This window comes from Polyodon spathula, chromosome 2, assembly GCF_017654505.1.
Source record: "Polyodon spathula isolate WHYD16114869_AA chromosome 2, ASM1765450v1, whole genome shotgun sequence".
NCBI classification, from domain to species: Eukaryota; Metazoa; Chordata; class Actinopteri; order Acipenseriformes; family Polyodontidae; genus Polyodon; species Polyodon spathula.
Genome location: NC_054535.1, coordinates 98,229,441 through 98,250,362, shown reverse-complemented (window position 1 = coordinate 98,250,362; position 20,922 = coordinate 98,229,441). Strand labels below are relative to the sequence as shown.

The following is a 20,922-nucleotide window of genomic DNA, read 5'->3' as shown; positions in this document are numbered from 1 at the left end:
ATTCTGACCCATATTGATTCTGTTTTATTTTCTTTGTCCAGGTTTAACACCTGGGCTTCAAGACTGTTTCTTATGTATAGCGCTACCCCTCCTCCTCTTCTGTCCTGCCTGTCTTTCCTATACAGTGTATACCCACAAATATTATATTCGTCCCCATCACTCTCAGACAACCACGTTTCTGTAACACCTATCACATCATAGTTACTTGTTAGTGCAGTAGCTTCAAGTTCTAGAATTTTGTTTCTGATACTTCTAGCATTTAGATAAATACATTTAATGGTTGTCTTACCTGAGTTGTTGTTCTTGTTTTGATGCGGTCTCCCTTCTGTTTTTTTTTGTTGATTTCTCCCCCCTTCCTTTCTAGTTTAAATGCTTCTGAACCTGCTCGAGGATCTTTTCTCCGAGTAGACTGGTTCCCTTGTTATTTAAGTGCAGTCCATCCCGTCTCTACAGATAGTTGACAAACCTTCGAACACAGCCATGCATATTGCTATTATTTTTTTACAGCTTACCACATGGCAATGCTGTGTTACTTTTTATTACTTATCTTGCCATGATAAAACAATTACAGGTGGTAAACTTCCTTGACAAAACAAAAATTATGATATCCTTTTGGGACTAATTATTCTAATGCTGAAGATCCATCACATTGTTCACAAGTTTTCATGTATGAAAGAAAGCATTAAAAGTAGTATAGAAAGGAGAAGACAGAAAGTGTCGCTATTAAAATCTGAAAGAATGTCAGATAGAAACCATTTTCATTTAATTTTTTTATTTAAAACTATATTTACTGGAGACGAATCTAACCTTTTTATATCAAATCACATGTGCTGCATTTACATACAAGCCTGACAGTCAATATCAAACAATAATCATAGTTTCCATTAGTTAGTTGTCATACAATCATAACACATTGTGCTACAATTTGCTTTTGTCAAGTGATGTCATGGAAGGATATTAGGTTATCAAAATAAAGACCATGTCTTTTCAGCAGTTTTACAGCACAGTGGCACAAGTAAACCATTATTCCACGTATCCTAGAAGTTAATGTTTTGTACACAAATTATCTATATCATTTTCTGTATAAAAATTATTTTCTACAATCTAGATATTTTGTAAGCCAAATAAATGTATAATTAAAAGACTTCTATTTAAATTACCATAGCTGTTAAAAGGCACTGTTTACCTATACTACTGGTGACAAAATAAACAATTGACAACAGTTACAGGTCAATATAAAAAAAAAATTGCATGTACTTGAAGATTCGAAAGTGCTTTTAAGCTGTTATTTTTTTTTCTTTCCTCAAATGATGATAGAAGCACAACATGGGAGAATTTGTAGGTAAATTGTAGCCTTCTTAAATATATAAAAACACCATGACTGAATTCAAATTCTTAAAATAAAACTGAAAATGTATTAAAAAAAAAAACCCTTATCAAGTTTACCCAGAAATAAAAACTCTCTTCAATGCCTAAAGAGAATTTGTCAATTAGAACATTCAGGTTTTTTTGTTGTTGTTGTTGTTTGGCAGGAAGCACTGACATTAATCCTTTTGAATGAAAATTCAATTACGCCAGGGCTTCGAAAATAATAAAAAGCATCAACTTCATGCAACCCCTACCCTTAACCTCAATTATCCAGTTCCCTCGCAACCTTCTTCAACCTACCTCAAGTACTTCCTTCCTAACTGATACGACCCCTCCCTTATATCCAACCCCACATTTAATACAGTAATGATAATCACCATAGCTTTAAATGATGTCATATGGCAGAACTCCTAGTAGTGACAATCGTATAATGGCAAATTGTTTTCAGCAAGAAGCAGAAAATGCTTGTGCTTTGGGAAATAATTAAAAAATAGAAATGTTACACTTTTCTGTTAACTCATTTCAGTCATGAACATGCACAAAACAATATTAAACAATGGAAACATTTTAGCCTCTTGATAAAAACACAAAACAAAATGTCATGTTAACACTAGTATTATATTATTCACCTGGCACTTATGGAAACAAACAAAAACAACCCACAATACTTCTAAATTAGACAATTTAATGTTAATCTAGAATACTTGAAAAAACAAATCCGAGAATCTCTCAAGAATTAAACTTGACAGAACAAAACCACTCCATTAGCTATGACCATAGTGTCTAGGACTAACACTCACAACCTAATGTACACTTTCAGCATTTGTTTTTCATAGCTCTTTGTAACCTCAAATCCTTATGAATGTTTCACAAATGAGACAAGTGATATTAAAACATGGACCTTGGGAAAACCCTAACACCTAACCTGTAAACAACCCCGCTCCCTCCCAAAAAAACTAGAAAATTAAAACAAAAACTACATCTTGGTTTCACTGTCTAAAGGCTTTTCATTCTCGTTTTCCTGGGAAATCAGTTGGTATGGTTTCTTCATTTCGTTCTCTTCAACCACTGAGTTACCCATTTCGACATCTTTCCGTAGCTCATGTCTGGAAAGGTATTCCACGATTCCAGCGCCAATGGAATCACCCAAGACATTGGTGGTAGTACGCAGGCGGTCACTGTGGAAAGAAAAAAAAAAACATTTGTGACTGTGCTGTGGCAGCTACTTTTAATGACCAAGGACATACAATGTGTAAATTATGTTTCAGGACTATGTAAAAACACGATATTCATATTGTGTGTTCTTTGGGTTTAAATTTCCATGTTTTGTACTGGAGAGCGCTACATTTATTGCTAATTTAAAACTGGAGTCATGCCAGTATTACAAACACACACACTGATGATGGTAGCGGGGGAAGCTTTTTGTCTCACATTGTTAATTTGCCTTATCCCTTCAGTGAATGGGCTGTTTTAGCTCTTGATGGGGAATGTGATAGGGCTGTTTGACCTCTTGAGATTTATATGCTGTGCTCTTAGCAGCCTTGGTTCTGATCCTTTGTGCCCTCCAGCTTCAGAAGGAAACCCAATCCCCTCCTCACTTGGGAATTCGCAGTTCCCACTCTACACACAAGGTGCGCTTTGTACCATTTACAAGGGCTAGCTATGCCCTTTCCTTCAGGGGAAACCAAACCCCCTTGCATGCTTTCACTAGAGAAACATGATGTTCTTCACTTGATCTTGCTGGGAACCAAGATTTGAGACTGTCTAGCTATTTACACTATGACATCACACAGTGTTTACAAATCAAAACAAGCTTTTAATGATTGATTTTTTTTCTCACTTTATCTGTTAAAGGACTTCCTCACAGCCAGTGAATGTTTATCAATTTACCAAGGGAAACTTATTGGAGGTGCCTCCAAGAAAGTATGTGTTTCTTTAAAGTATTGTAAGAAAATACATTTGGAACTATTATTTACTCTTTGATCTATTCAGCTGGTCGTTTGTTTTGTTTGTTTGTGTTTATTGTACTGAATATGTAAAATGGCATTATATATGACATCTAATCCTTTATAGTCTTCTCTTGTCTAACACAAATGGGACATGGCCAGTGCAGAGTAATTGAGGTTAATGGCTAATAAAACAGGAATAAATCCCATTAAAAAAAAAAAACACTCATGAAGTTTAACTTTTTTAGGAGAAAGGGGTAATTGCTGAGCTCTGTATTTTCACACCACTACCCCGAGTTAAGACGTCTTGTGTCTCTTACTGGATAAGAGAGGACCACGATCTGAAGATGTGCCTGTACCTTTAATTAGTTATTTATTTAGTACATTACCTGTAGGCCTACATGCATTATTATTCAGAGACTGGCAGTTGATTTTGGACTCAACCATTTAATTACTGGGAGAGGGGGTAAAAGTTATATTCTATAAAATAAAAAATATTTTTTGTTTTAAAGGTATTCCCGAGTACTATCTTCATTTGTGTTATTTATAATAAGCTAATATATTGTGTGTAGGGTTCTCTTATTGTACAAGACAACATTTTGCACTGGTTTGAGCAGCCAAACATACATAGTGAGGAAATATGCATCATTTACACAACTGCTGTGTGAATAATAAGAAAACTGTTCATATACACAGCAGTGGTGTAACAGGACAGAGGCTGGGCGCAAACCGACGATCATGGGCACCTCCGTGGGACTCATCTCACCGACTGGACTGGACTGAATCTGTAACGGCAGTGTATCACACAACACTGCCCGTTACAAATATGGTACACACCTTTACTATGTACAACGCTCATCGTAAACCTAAATCTAACCCTTATCTTCACCAAATAAGTGTACACAGTTATTACTGGAAAAGCTTCAATATTTACAGGCTGATTTGTGTCTGCTAAACCCTGTGTGACATCAAATTCTGTGTGGTCAACCTAAACTAGAAACACCAGCCACCATTGTTACAAGACTGGACTGGCTGAGCTTTAGCACCGATAGGCTGGTCTGCAGAGAGGACTGCTGTCTTACTAAATCTAAGATACATTCACATGATGATAGTTATTTTCTTTGTGCATGTGCTTCTGTGTTTTAATACTTTTACTATTATGTATGTAAAAGTGTAACCCAACCAATGGTGACTCACATCTGATATTTACACTTTAAATATCTTGAATGCATGAGTAACATAGTAAATGAGGAAGTGTTCATATAGAATGCAATACACGGCTTTGGCTGAGCCGTCCATTCCTGTTTTTTTTGGCCAGTCTGGGCTCGAAATGTCTACTTGTCTGGTGCTCAAAAACTAGACTTCATTTTGGAATAGTTTGGTGGAACTAAGAAGTATCGGGAACCCAGAAGTAGACCACTGCTGCTTTGAAGAAGAAACTCCAACATCAGACCTAATGATACCTGTACTTCATACAGCAATCACCAGATGGACACATGTTTGGATTGTAACAAGGATCAGTTAAAGGGCATGCCAAATCTATGTGTTTCGCATATTGTACCTCTACTACCTATCATTTTTACCAGAACATCTGCTACTGGACTACCATCACTGCAAAAAAATTTGAAACATTATATAAAAAGCAGTAAGTATTTACTCACAGGAACCAGTCTACTGCAATAATAAGTGAGATGTCATCTGTGGGGAGCCCTACAGAGGTCAACACGATCACCATGGTTACCAGCCCAGCCTGGGGGATTCCTGCTGCTCCAATACTGGCAGCTGTTGCTGTGATGCTGTTTCATAGGGAAAACAGGACATAAAAAGATACAATATACAGGAATATCAGTTTAGGTTTACTATGAGTTTTACACAAGAGGAATTTGTCAACACAATACTGTCTACCAACTGCTGACATACTAATTAGGATTGCAACCTAGACATTATCCATGGATTTATTTAAATTTGATCACTGTATATATCCACTTTGTGTAATTGTACCATTTTGTGTAATTGTACTTAAAAAAAAGTTTTGCAATTGCTGGGCATGAATTTAAGTTTATGAAGGACAAGGCAATATTGTCTTTGGCGGGCATGAAAATCCAGGGCACCAAGGCAAGGGGGGGCAAGGGGCAAGGAGGCAAAAACAAAAAAAAAATCCAATTCAAGGCCACCAAGGCGATTTCTTACTCATTCATAAAACAATTAACAAGAAATACAACAAGCCTATAGTGGGATTGCTGCATGATCTGAGAATAAAAAGTAAAAAGGATATATGGACGTGATTATTCTTTGTCAAAAAAAAAGATTAATAATATTTATAATAATAATAATAATAATAATAATAATAATAATAATAATAATAATAATAATAATAATAACAACAATTATTATTAATAAAAATATACAATTAATAATAACAATAAAGAAAGCTGCATTTGAACTTACTGGGGGCCATAACATTTATTCTGCTGAAATTGGTCAATTTGGACACTCGACTGAAGAAAGAAAGTGGAATGCTGCTTTTGAGCACATACATTCTAACCCCTTTCATGAAAGCACATGTTACTAGTTACAAAACAGAACTACTGTGTTTCGATTGCTAGTGCTCTCTCCAACTTGTTTCATAACGCATGTAATAGCTACTAGCTCCTTGTGTAAGAATTTGAACAAAATAAATTATTTTTATTGTGGATTTTTCGGCTGAATAACCCAGCAATGGTCATTGAAGTGTCCATATAAATGAGTGATTTATATACGCTGAAGACCCAAGATGGGTTATAATGCGTATTGCGTTTGAATGTATTGCAATTTCTAAATAAGCTACTAACAACCAAACAAGCAAGATGGGCCGAATGGCCTCCTCTCGTTTGTAAACTTTCTTATGTTCTTATGTTCTTAATTTTAAGCATATTAAGATCTGCTTATACCACATATGATCATAGAATGTATTTGTGTAATGTGATATACGATAGGTGATTTTTACTAAATTGTAAATTAAAATATATACGGTATATATATATATTTGAAGGCTATTCTCAAATCCATAAACAGATCACTGTACTTCATTTAGTATAATGTGGTCCTATGGAACATTCTGATAATTTGCTCTATTCATTAAAATGAAAACTGTATTTTTTTAATGTACAGTATAAATAAACAGCTACTGGACCAAATTCTCACTACTTAAACATTTGAGAGGGGATTGGAAGGGGATGAGATTTGTCGGTGAAGTAGTGGTTATTATTATTATTATTATTATTTGATGTTAGTATTGGGGACGAGCTGTTGTACGTCCATTTCCTCCCTGAACATCATATCAGTTCTGGAAAACTTAGCTGCTGCTTTAGCCAGCTCTTCTTCATTCTTTCTTTTAATTTGCTGCTGGTTTGCCATTGCTCATGCTTGGGAAAAACCACACAACTGCAGTGACACTGCCAGAAAACAACTCTGTGACTGAAATCTGTTAACCTTTTATTAACCAATGATACATCGTTCTCATGGCTTAGAGCTGGGAGGTGTATAGTGAAAAGAATGGCAAAAATAATACATTATAATAATGAGTAATTTTCTCGCATGATGAGATTAGACGAGACAGAATTAAATTGTGACAGAACAGTCCAGCTGATGTGGAGCAAGTTTGTGAATGGGTTGTAGATCAAATGTGCTGGTTACAGACACCGCTGGCAATGACGGCGGGCACAGAGGCAACTTTTGTTGCAAGTTTTTTAAAGCAGCACTGCAATTGCTGCCGGTTATTTTGCGCCCTGCAATTGGCCTTACCGGTCCTAAAAAAAGCAGTGTAAAATATACAGTAGTGTAATTAATGTGGCAGTTTTACATCCAGTACAAAAATAACCCCAAGCATTTGTAAAAATACCTGATTGTGAGGATCTGCCCAAAGCTCAAATCCAATCCATTAACCTGAGCAATGAAAATGGCAGCCAGAGCCTCATACAGTGCTGTGCCATCCATGTTAATGGTGGCTCCTACTGGCAGCACAAATCTGGTGACACGCTTGTCCACTTTATTGTTCTCTTCCAGGCATTTAAATGTGATAGGCAGTGTTGCAGAGCTGGAACATAAAATTGGGTGGATTACTAGCCCTGTGTTGCATTTGAGGTCAGCTGTCATTTGTACTTTAGAAAAAGAATGTTAGCAGCCACCGCTGTCCGCACCTCCCAAAACCACATCCTTCTTTGATAACACTTTATATGGGATACATTATAAGTGGAATTATAGACTGCTCAGGATCTGTCAGCCAATCAGAGTGCACATTTTGCCTTCTGTATTCCACGACACAGAGAAACCCTATTGATCACCCACACATACCACTTTCAGTTTTTACCGCGCTCTATTCTCCATATCATGTCACCTGCTTTAATCATAACTGAGTCACCTCTCAGAATTCTGTTCAACTACAAAGTCGTTTCAATTGTCCACCTACCTTAGTTATTTAACAGTATTCTCTTCATCATGACAATGGACTAAATAAAAGTTGGTAATGATTCTGAAACAAATGTAGCTGGATTTTGAACTTGTACTGTATATTAATAATAAATAAATATATAATAGAGTTATACATTAGGACTGAAAGCATCTGTGTACGAGTTATATAGTTACTTGCAGCCTGTAAACAGACATTATCCACACACAGGCGTTCACTGTCCAATGACACACTATATTAACATGATATTAACGTATTATTAACATGTATACTTTTGAATAGAAATAATAACACTGTACTACAATAACATTTTGCATAATATTTGTGCGGTACAATATTCTTGCTACTATATATATATATATATAATATATATATATATATATATATATATATATATATATATACTACATTTATAAAGCATTACAACTTTATTTACACTTTAAAAGATGTAAATGATGTTAACTGTTTGATTATTACAGTATCCTGGATTTATGCAGTTATTTAAAACCACTGTTACTGACTTAATTATCATAACTAGGGGTGATAATGGCCTTAGGTCAAGGGCAGCCCATTAAAACAGTAATAATATTGCAAAGGTTCCAGGTATTAGAAGTAACAGTAGAGTCACTAATGTTCTAGTGTCTTTATCTTTTTGGTGAGTGCTAAATAAAAAAAAAATTATCAGTATCTAGTTATATTTTGTAATTTTCTTTTTTTTTTAATGCTGGGATGAACATGGAATTTTCATGTTGTGATATTTGTTCAAGATTTAGATAGTTTTTCGGATTTTCTTTTTAAAAACGTTATCAAAGCCATCATATGTAACACTGTATTAAAGTTGAAAAATATCCCTGAAGTAAGAAGGGCCTTACTTTACTCTCATGAATTAACTACAAAAACAAAGAAAGCAATGCAGTAGTTAAATCTTGTGTGTATTTCAAGTAAAACAAAGTAGACAACACTTTTTTTTTTTTTTAAAGAATCACTGACCTTGTTGTGTCTTCGCAATAACCAAAGTAGTGATAGACATGTTTTCATGCAGTAGTAACATTGTTTTTTAACTTGAATAAACACTTGAAATAAAATAAAATGTTAAAAAGAGGGCGTCATACAATGAAAAAAACAAAACAAAAAAACAATATTTACTCACTTTTTTCTTTTTTTTTTTGCATTCCACTTAACTAAACTAGGTTTGTGCCATGAAAGAATTAAAACGTTGACTAATATACGAGTTTTGCAAGTATGACCTGCACCCTAGTACTGCAGACAGAAACGGACCCTGATTGTAGCAGTAGTAAGAATCCAAGCGTACAACTTATTTTCCAAAATACCTGGCTATTTTATTTAGCAAATAGAGTGAACAGCAACACTCACCATTGCGTTGGGCTGATCTTAGCTGACAGTCAGAGCGCACCAGGAGAACACCCCCACCCCCCACACCAACTGCTCTGCGTCTGCCAATGGGGCGCCGGTAGGACACGCCCTGACTCACAGCAGCAGTGACAATGGCAAGCAGGTAGCAAGCAAGGGAAAGCGAGCAGCGGCTCCAGCAGAGTAAATATTGCTGTTGGCCTCCATGAGAATATATATAAAATCTCACACGAATAAAATAACGTCTGACGGACAAGGACATTTTTTTTGCATTCGAATACATGTAAAAAAATGTTAGTTTGGATATTTGTCCCAGCACTCATTTATTTTTTACCTGTATCCTAGTGAATAAAACAATTCTATTCCACGGGCCGCATGTTTCACACCCCTGTTCTAATTGCTGGGTCTACATAAGTCCCTAGAAACACATGGGTTGTGAAAAGATCATGATGCAACACAAGAGCTGTCGACATCAAACACTGGCGCTGTTTACATGAACAAGTCATGACCTTTTCCTCACAACCTGTTTTCCCTACTTTTCAGGAAATGCCTTGCTTTGCACTTCTGATTTAGGAAGAAAAATCAGCCGTACCAATGCAGATTACTCAATTCATATTAGGGGAGGGGATATTTGAAAATCTTACTAAGTAGGAAAAGAATGACTCTGAATATCGTGAGGAGTGCTTCATGTGTTGGCATGAAGATAAAAACATTTAACAAGAGAAATGAATTCACGTGTTCACATTCTGAAGTATGCAGCGCTTTAGCTACTTGTTTGTCTGGTTACCTTTTCAACACATGCAGGCACGCACGCACGCACATACGCACACACGCACGCACACACAAAATTGTATCAAATATAATTTCTACAAGTTTTACTACTTACAATTTATATTTATGTGTTTGTGTTTGTGGAACATCTAAAAGTTGCATTTCATTAACACTAGAACCACTATTTACAACACATGTTTTATTATGAATATAACCTTTAATATTCAATTTATATACACACACACACACACATAAACACACACACACACACACACACACACACACACGCACACACATACATATAAAAGCCTTTGGTTATCGCTACTGGACCCGGCAGCCATCAATTCCTTTGTTTTGTACAAGGTAGGAGAGATTTAATCTTGAAGCTAGCTAGCCACAGCGCTTCAGCAGAAACATTTCTGTCAGAAAACTGCAAAGCTGCAGCAGCTGAACCTGGATTCTTTGCTACAAGTGACACACACACACACACACACACAGACACACAAGATAAAGCATATGTTACTTTTGTTTTAGATTAAAAAACTATTTTTGTTTTTACAGTTTTTTATGTGCATATACCTGTTTACACATTAGTTTCGGTACCACTTTATAGTAAGGTGCTGCTTATTAATATTTTATCAATATATTATATTTGCTTAATAACTATGATATAGTGTTAAAGGATTATAGATGGTTTATAACCATGCAATAGCCATAGATGGGATTACATTTAAACATCCCAAAGGACAATAGGTGGCTAAAAACTGTCCCCTTTCTAAAACTGGAATTCCATTTATGGCTAATGCATGGTTATAAACCATCTACAATGCTTTATTAACACTGTAACACTCTGGTTATTAAGCACATATTATATATTTATAAAACGTTTACACAACATTAAGCAGCACCTTAATTACCCTAGTTTATTTTATTGTAGTTTTTCATTTTTGAAGTAGTGCTTTATATGTGGTAAGTTAGAAAATAAACCCTTTTATGTTTAATTGTTCATTTAAATATGATGTTTTGACTGTACATATGTTTGATATGATGTGCTTGAATAAAACTTTTGAGTTTTATTCGATAGTTTGTCTTTCATTTTAATATTGATGGTGTTTAAAATATACCAGTTGTTGTAGAATGCGTATAACTGTGGTGGCTCTAGTGTTGAAGCAGTCCATAAATGTACAGTGTGTGTGTGTGTGTGTGTGTGTCTTGGGGGGGTGTCTATGTTTTGTACGGCCTTTGTGCTGGAGATTACATGATATAAAGTCATAAAAACTGGATCTTGACTGCTGAAACCTTGTGAGCCACAAGTACGATTTCTGCTGCGGTTTACATGGGTTTTTACAGCTATTTTTATCGTGAGAAAGCGATTGACCCTGCCTTTAAAGTCGCGCTGTAAATGGATGTCCTCTTGCTGTTTCACGATGTATTCGTGTGACAGCGTCACACAGTCATGACTGTAGAGTCAATTTTCAAGTGCATGTAAACCAAGCCTATGAAAGGCCACTCTCTTACCTGGAGGATGTTCCCAGAGCGGTGATCAGTGCCTGAATCAATCCGCCAATAAACACAAAGGGGTTTTTACGTGTCACAACGAAATAGAGTGTTGGCAGGACAAAAATGGCATGAATCATCAATCCAATAATAACTGTTATTGTGTACATTCCCAGCTGTCCACCAACCGTACTTATATCATCCATCTCAACAATCTTTCCAGCGATCAAGAAGAGGATTCCAATGGGAGCATACCTAGGTAGAAGGGTAAATGAAAACCGTAATTTCATAACAAGGTTCATTGTCTCAGCAATAAAAGGTAGCAGTTTTTTAAGGCAAGACATCAATTTGTAATAAGACAGAGGGTGCTGTCCTTATTTAAACAAACTATACCTAAAGTACAACTTCTGTTTTGACTCATCTATATAAGTTTATCTCTCACCAAGCTTCTGCTATACATTTAACATGCTTTTAACATGCTTTCACTCTGCCCAGTCAGGGAAGTTTCCATTTACATTGCTAAACGGATAAGCACTCTTAATCAAAATCTAAAACATCCTGTTACCAGTATTATGTCAATTGAACCCTGTAAGCAAGTTATGGTTAGATATATAAAATAATGATGTCTTTCAACTAGAATGTTCGCCCTGTCTGCCATTATAATACAACAGTTTTGAGTGACGATCTACAAAACTAAACATCAACCAACGAATCACCTTTGTAATGCAGGCAGTACATCGAGGGGTTGTGCTGAAACGCTTTGAAAGTGTGATTTGCTGTAAATGACATATTGAAAATCACAATGCCAGCACTTACCACATGATTATTGCCACCAGTTTCATGATAGCTTCATTGAGGCAGTCGAAAAAGTCTTTGAGTGCTTGCCCCTTTTCTTTCATGCTGCCGATGATTAGACCAAAGCACATAGAGAACACCACCAAACCCAATGCATTTACACCATTCACTGAGCCAGGTATGGGAATCATTTCTTCCTTTAATATTTCCTGAGTGCTGTTTGTGAGGTTGAAGAGCGATTCATTTACTGTCACAGTTACTTGGACCACTCTCTTCGCATACTGCGTTTTAAACTAGAACAGAAACAAAGAAAGCTGATTTGTCAAATGCAGATCATAAATACCTTCATAGAAATAAATAAATAACTCACTAAGTCACACTTGAATATAAAAGGTCTTGGTGACTATTAACAATGGCAAAAGAGGAAGCCAAAGTCAGGGTTTGTGTCTATGCAAGTAAAGAATAGTTTGGGGATGGTAGATCCCCGTGAAGTACAGGGGGGTGTGCAGACAGGACCTCCATGCATTAGGGAAGTAGTGCACAACATTTTCAGGCCACCTTTTGATTTATAGTTTTTGCACACTGTTTTATTTTGCTTTATGTACATTCCCCTGTATGTCCTCAGTGCGTTACCATTGTTGGTAGCGTCACATGAGCCATTGTCTGTGTTCACAATATGCAAAAAAATCCTGTTTGCCTGCGGAGCATAGCAACATCAACCTCCGTCTCGTTCTCTTGCCTGTCACTCAACAGCAAATGCACGCACCCACATGCCAGCAGCCTGTCACATGGATACACACCACGTTCAGAGAAGCTGAATATATTAAAATAGAGGAAACCTGTGGTGCAAACCTCAGAATAACTCATTCAGTTACACAATAAATTTTTAAAATCTCCAATTCTTTTTGGTTAATTTCTTTGGAGGGAAACATGATTCCTTTTCAGATATATAATTGGGATATTTGATTAGTTTGGTCCTTATGCAAAATAATTGGGTGAAATAGGTTTCACACTTTGATACAGAAAAGCAGAAAAGTATCTTTCTGATTGATATCATTATCCCCTATTGTGTGAAGAAAAGGGTCATTTCATTAATCTCCAACAGGGTCTATTCTTAGAGACATGAAAAGGAGAGAGATTTGTATTTGAATTCCTGCTGTCTGCTTCCATGAATTCAAAAACAAGTCCCTGTGACTTCATACACTACCCTGGGCTCCAAAGCCAGTTTAGCCCCCTGCAGAGTGTCCTGTTTTTGTTGCCCTTTTTTGTCCAATAACAACAGTGCCCTTCCGGACCCTGCTTAACACTACGACCCTATTTCTTAGCTGCCAATGTTGGAGACCAATTGTGGCCACAAGTGATTAGGTTGTACCTTTTAAATGTAAATCAATATTGAAAAAATTAATTAAATCCCTCCCATGCTGTTACACCCTTCACAGAGTACAAAGACCTTGGCAGTCCTTCCTGTTTGCTAAAGGCATTCTGCAAAAACGTTATAAATTATGCCACTTTTATTATTGTTGCTTTACTATTATTATTTTAATTAAATTGATACTTCATAGTCTGTAAAGAATAACATTAACATATTCCGGCCAGTAGGAATATTGAATAGTTTTCCACTTTTTCAATTTCTGTTAAATTGGACAAACCCTTACCATATGAAGGTAAAGTTACCATGGGAATGTGTTTGTCATGCTTTGCTTCTCTAAGGTTTACCCTGTCTTTTGTGTCTTTGACCAAACGGCCTTCTCCTATTTGTAAATGTTCTTGTGTTCTTGTGTTTCAATGCTTTTACCCTGCTTCCTATCCATTGCCAAGCTTTTAAACAAAGAACTTTACAAAGTCTGGCAAGAGATACAGACGCTACTTTAGTCTTTTTGTACAGTGTACTAGAAAATACTAGATATTTTAGAGACATTGTATGGTTATGCGTTATCCAGTGTTGGAACTCTCTACTTTGGAATACTCTGTGATACATCAGAAAATGAAAACCTTATAACGTTCATACCTAAAATTTATTACAGTGTTAATAAAATAATACATATGTTATATATATATATATATATATATATATATAAAATTTACCTGTTGTGTGCAAGCTTGTACAATGTTAGGAGGGAACATGTTTCTGAAATATAGGAGAGAAATCATAAAATCCATGCATTTTATTATCCAAAGCAGTATAAATAAAACCATATATATTGGCCTGAAGTAGTTTATACCGCTTACAACACGGCTAACTGGCATTTGTGGGAAGAAAAACTAAAACACATTTAAATTAAGACAAAACCAGAAACTTTTATTGTGTATACATCCACAGTGTAAGATAGTCCCACATTTAATGTAATTCATTGTTTGCTTATTAAAAATAAATTGCACATGTTCGTTTATTGTGAATTTCTGCATTAAAAGTGACATCTCACTAGAAACTAGAGGACTGAGTACAAGCTGTGATGATGGGCGGAGCTTCAAATGACACTAAAGAAGTAAAGAGAGCAGCTGCGATGGAGACTGAAGCCGGATCTGCGTTTCAGGTGAGTTTGTGAACTCGTTATATTCATCCTTTTGGATCACAAAAAATATTTTAGTTAGTTGTTGGACACCCCCGTGTCCTAGTTCTGCCAGATTAAGTTGATGATCAAACCAGACTTTATGCACCAATCCGACCACGATGTCAGGGGACACTACTTCAGTTTCCCGCAGATGTTTAAAATCCAGGCCGGTAATTTGGGAGGCTGTGTCTGGCCTTGTCTTTTACTTGCTTTTATAAAAGTTTTCCTGACTGACAGGAATACATTATTGTTGGTTTTAAACTCGCTGACAGTAGAGATGTTAAAACTTCTACTGTTAAAATATGTATTTAGTCCAGTTCAGCGTTATAAAACTGGAGACTGAATACTGGTTCCCAGCTGAACTTCTTGCACTGGCATAAAATTCCCTTAATGTTGTTGAAACTTCCATAAAATGAATGTCCATATTTTTTCTTTAAGTACATTAACCAGCCCATGCTGTTGTTTTTTTCAGTCTTTGTTTTCTTCTATTTCATTTAGCTCTTCTTCATCTACTGTTCTGTGTCTACTCTTGATGGTGCACTTATTTTGTGTATTTATTTTTTTCAGATGGACTGCTGTCTTCACTAAGAAAGTTGTGTGGAGTTTTATCCCTAAATAAATTAAAGGAAATCTGTGAAATACCATTGGCTGTGGTTTCGTAACTAATAACAAATAAAATGGCAGTTTGTCATGGAATTTAGTAAATAAATATAGAGGAATCTGTGAAATACCATACATTTTATGCTGTGGTTTAACGTAACCGATATAACAAAATCAAAATTCTGGTAATATGCAAGCCATGGTATACGCTATATATACGCACGGTCAAGTGATATATATATATTATATATATATAATACTATATATATATATATATATATATATATATATATATATATATATACACACAGTGCCTTGCAAAAGTATTCAGACCCCTGACCAATTCTCTCATATTACCGAATTACAAATGGTACATTGAAATTTCGTTCTGTTTGATATTTTATTTTTAAACACTGAAACTCAGAATCAATTATTGTAAGGTGGCATTGGTTTTATGTTGGGAAATATTTTTAAGAAAAATAAAAAACTGAAACTATCTTGCTTGCATAAGTATTCAACCCCTGTGCTGTGGAAGCTCCCAGTTTGCATCGATGAAAGAAATTGCCCTAACAAGGACACAATTAACTTACCATTGGCCTCCACCTGTGAACCATTAAAGTTAATGTCACATTTTCTGCATAAAAACCCCACTGTTGAAGGATCATTGGTAAGGCTGTGAATCTGAAGGAAAATGAAGACCAAAGAGCATTCTACAGAAGTTAGAGATAAAGTAATACAAATGCATAGATTAGGGAAAGGGTACAAAATAATATCCAAGTGTTTGGATATCCCAGTGAGCACAATTGGATCAATAATCAGGAAGTGGAAGCTGCATCACACCACCCAGGCACTGCCAAGAAAAGGCTGTCCCTCAAAACTCAGCGCTCAAACAAGGAGACTTGTGAGAGAAGCCACAGAGAGACCAACAATCACTTTGAAGGAGCTACAGAGTTCAGTGGCTGGGAGTGGAGTAATGGTGCACCAGTCAACCATATCAAGAGCTCTGCATAACACTGGCCTGTATGGGAGGGTGGCAAGAAAGAAGCCGTTACTCAAAAAGTACCATTTGAAAGCATGTCTGGATTTGCCAGAAAGCATGAGAGTGATCTAGCTGCTATATGGGAAAAGGTTTTGTGGTCAGATGAGACCAAGATGGAGCTTTTTGGCCAAAACTCAAAGCGCTATGTGTGGCGCAAACCTAACACTGCCCATGCCTCAAGACACATCATCCCTACAGTGAAGTATGGTGGTGGCAGCATCATGCTGTGGGGATGCTTCTCATCAGCAGGGACTGGGCATCTTGTTACAATTGAAGGAAGAATGGATGGAGCAAAATACAGGAAAATACTGCAAGAGAATCTGCTTCAGTCCACTAAAAAACTGAAGCTTGGGAGGAAATTAACCTTTCAGCAGGACAATAATCCCAAGCACAAGGCCAAAGCAACACTGGAGTGGCTCAAGAACAAAAAGGTGAATGTCCTACAGTGGCCTAGTCAAAGTCCTGATCTCAATCCCATTGAGAATCTGTGGCACTATTTGAAAATTGCAGTCCACAAGTGTCGTCCAACCAACTTGAACAACCTGGAGCAAATCTGCCAAGAAGAACACTCCGACACTGTGTGCAAAGCTGGTACATACTTACCCCAAAAGACTTAAAGCTGTTATTGCAGCGAAAGGTGGCTCTACCAAATATTAATGTGTGGGGGTTGAATACTTATGCAAATAAGATATTTCAGTTTTTTATTTTTCTTAAAAATATTTCCCAACATAAAACCAATGTCACTTCACAATAATTGATTTTGAGTTTCAGTGTTTTAAAATAAAATATCGAACAGAACGAAATTTCAATGTACCACTTGTAATTCAGCAATTGTTTTTGCAATTCAAAAGTATTCAAATGACAAGGAAAATTTAATTAATAGCTAGTTGAGACACCTTTAGCAATAATAACCTCTTTTGAATGATTAGGATATTTGTCAATTAGCTTGTGGCATTATTCTTTAGTGATTTTTGACCAATATTCAATGCAAAATTGTTCCAGTTCATTCAAATTCCGAGGACTTCACTTGTGCACAGCCTTCTTCAACTCATATCAAAAATTCTCAGTTGGACTTTAACTAAGCCATTCCAGAACCTTGATTTTATTCTTCTTTAACCATTCTGAAGTAGATTTTGATGTTTGCTCTGGATCGTTGTTGTGTTGGAATGGAGAATTTCAATTGATCGGCCAATATCTTTTGGTATGCTATGGAATCAATTTTTATCACGTTTGACAGTAGGTATAGTGTTCTTTTCTTTGTATGCCTCACCAGACTTTCTCCAAACGTAAAGACTATCAGCATGGCCAAATAGCTCGATTTTTGCTTCCCAACTCCACAAAGCCTTTTGCTAGAACTCATATCCATCATTCAAATGCTGTTTTGCAGACTTTAAGTGATTGTCATTGTGACATTTTCCTAAGAGTGGCTTTTTCCTTGGCCTGCGACCATTGAGACCTTCACCATGCAATGGTTGAAGTGGAAAGCCCAGTCCCACTTGCAGCCAATTTACTTGGAATATCTTTGGCAGTCAATCTCGGATTGTTATTAACCTTCCTCACAACTTCTACTTGTTTTTGGTGAAAGAACCTTCCTTCTTCCAGACCGATGGAGTGTTGTGACAATACCATGAGTCTTGTACTTCTTGATAATAGAAACAATAGTTGAAATTGGGATGCTCAAATTCTTGGAAATCTTCTTGTATCCTTCTCTAGCTTTATAAGAGTAAATAATTTTCTGCCTAAAGTCTTCAGGTAGCTGTTTACTTTTTCCCCCATATTGACTTATTGCTAATGACAGCAATCCTCCTATGCCTAACCCTTTTATACTCGCTAAGAATGTTCACCTACAATCCAGCACTTTCTAGACTTTTCTAGAATTAGGTTCTGCATTATCATATTGAAATTTCTAGGGTATTTTTGAATGAACATTTTTGGAGTTTTGCAAAAGAATTGATGGAGTAAATAACTGTAGACATCTATTTCTTGTAACATTTTCCACAAAAGCAAAACTTTTGCTACAACACATTTCCTCTAAAATTCTTTCTTTGAGAAATTTCTAGAATTTATACATTTCCATTGGGGTATGTACAATTTTGACTACAACTGTATGTTTGTATGTATACTCAAACATACATACACACGTAATTGTGCTTACTTATTATAAAACACAACAACATTTGTATTTAAGTAATGCTTTGAATTCCCAATTCAGACTCACTTAAATACAGTAGAGGCCTATGGTAGAGTGTTCCTTTAAAAAGCTGGCATGAAAAACACAAAGGTCCCACACAGGTGCCTCCATTTATTAATTTTGCCCAATTAACTCATGTTAGCGATAACTGCCTCAAAAGATAGAGCTACATACCTGATCAGATCCAGAAAGGCATCTGCAGGGCTGATCTGCTGGATTTTCTTTTGGTTTTTAAACTCATCTTTTGACCCCTTCCCCGGATGGATGATGAGGACCATTACAATCCCAATGAAGACAGCGATGACTGTAGTCGACGTGTAGTACACCACAGCTCGAAGCCCCATCTTTCCAGAGGCTTTGCTGTCGAGGGCTGCCATTCCTGATCAAATTGAAACACACAATGCTTTGTTCAGTTTGAACCAAAAGAAACCATAAGTTCAGTCAACAGATGCAGAGTCCACAAGTCTATATTACCAAGTAAAAACTGGGTTTGTTTTTATGTTTAAGCACTGGTGCAATGTAAAACTAAGGCCTCTGCTAAGGTGATGTAGTCATTTCAGGCCTTGATAACAAAATAGGGGGTTAAAGCAGTAACGTTTAATATAAAAATATCTTCAATGAAATAACTAAACAGTCAGAGAACCACAGAACACAACAATACAGCTGTGACATGAAGCAAAAGTGGTGTTTACCATCTGGACATGGTCTGTGGTAAGGCTAAGACCACTGCTACGGTTTTATTTTAGTATTTAAAAAAAAAAAGAAATCTGAATTTCACAAATTATTTCTGAGAATGCGAAAGATTACAACACATATGATTATTAAAAGCCAATCGCTATTATGAAACGTAAACACAATAAATACAGGAGACTGCTGTGAAGCAAATGTGAAAATGCTATCTCAAAGTATCTGGTCTCTACCGTTGATATGTGAGTTAAACAATTCATAGTGGAACTTGAGTATGAAAATCAGTGATTGGGCTTTCACACAATTTCGAAATTCTCTCTCCACTGTCATGACGTATGTAATGTAACACGCACATATCACACACATTCCTCACACGTCTAAAACCTAGTATGCCTTTAAATGGGTGGGTAAATCGCCTTCTCACGCTAAAAAGCTTTAATAACTATAACTACAGACCGTGAGATGTTCTGGAATTAGCTCTGGCATGCTCCTTGACCACAGAGGAAAAGAATAAGCACACATTAAGAGGGATTTAGAGAGCTCTTCATTCAGTACTTTTTTTTATGTGACACCATTTATTTAATGTTTCAAAAAATTATTGCCATTTCATAGTGCTTTATAGTTTAGTTGATTTATAAGCAGGTTATTTAAAACATCTGAAGCTAGTAAAAATTAAAATTCAGCCCTGTGCAATAAATAAAGAAATAAATAATAAACAAACAAACAACCAACAACAAGGCCGTTTGCAAAGCGCAGAAAGACTTTTTCATCCTTTAACTTGTGTTATCTTTGTGTTTCATCATTGGATAGCTGATTGCTTTAAGTCTAGACTTTTCTCTTAGCAATAAGGTGGAATTCATTGTACAATAGCCTTAAGTAGCATCTATCATGGGTACCTGCCAAGGGAAAAAAAAGCCAAGTTTGTACCCCAAAATGTATTAAATTAGCATAGCTGGGAATTGGTGCCAGTGGTCTCCTGTATTATTTTACCGACTGCGCCAATTGACCTAAAATCTCTTAAACCTTATTCATTGTGCAAGATTTGTTTTAGAAGAATGTAAACTTAAAAAAAAAAAAAAAAACTGTTCCACAAGCTTTTTCAAAAAAGACAGACTTGGAGCTTAACATCAGCTTGATACAATTATTACAGAACAGTGTTCCAGAAAATGTACTATCCCTGCAGAATTTAGATTCAGGAATTTGTTAAGCCTTATGATAATAATAATAATATTATTTAATAATTATTATTAATAATAATAATAATAATGTTATGTAGTAGGAAATGTGAGCCAGCAGCCTGTTGTAGATTTACTACCAATGTTTTGAAAATGTACTAAACATTTGAAAGGATCAGAATTGCTGAAGCTATGGTTTCCCGTACTTTTTTTTAGGAGGAAGACTTGCGGTTTTTCAACACAACCTAAAAACAACCACATTTTTCTCCCTAAAAGAAAATGACATAGCAGTCCAACTTACTAGCAAAATAACGTGAGAAAACGTGAGACTTTTTTTTTCCATGGAAAAAATGCCCCCATCATACAGAAATTGTAAAAGTCACAAGACCTAAATATGGCAGCCATGCTGGGTCACAGGCCAGTATTTTATAAGCCTGGAAATATGATGTAAGTACCACAAATGGTCTCTAAGATATGACACTT

The 20,922-nt window shown here is 36.0% G+C and overlaps 1 protein-coding gene across 1 annotated transcript in view; it reads right to left on the bottom strand.

The window, feature by feature from the left end:
• Positions 1-755: 755 nt before the first annotated feature.
• LOC121304830 (excitatory amino acid transporter 1-like) overlaps positions 756-20,922 on the bottom strand; it is a 34,208-nt gene continuing 14,041 nt past the window's right edge. The window contains exons 4-10 of the mRNA XM_041236243.1: positions 18,752-18,956; positions 14,281-14,323; positions 12,217-12,488; positions 11,422-11,655; positions 7,195-7,389; positions 4,976-5,110; positions 756-2,546 (exon numbers count right to left, since the gene is read on the bottom strand). Coding sequence (XP_041092177.1) covers positions 2,345-2,546; positions 4,976-5,110; positions 7,195-7,389; positions 11,422-11,655; positions 12,217-12,488; positions 14,281-14,323; positions 18,752-18,956 — 1,286 coding nt within the window. The 3' untranslated portion in view covers positions 756-2,344. The remainder of the gene's footprint in view (positions 2,547-4,975; positions 5,111-7,194; positions 7,390-11,421; positions 11,656-12,216; positions 12,489-14,280; positions 14,324-18,751; positions 18,957-20,922) is intronic.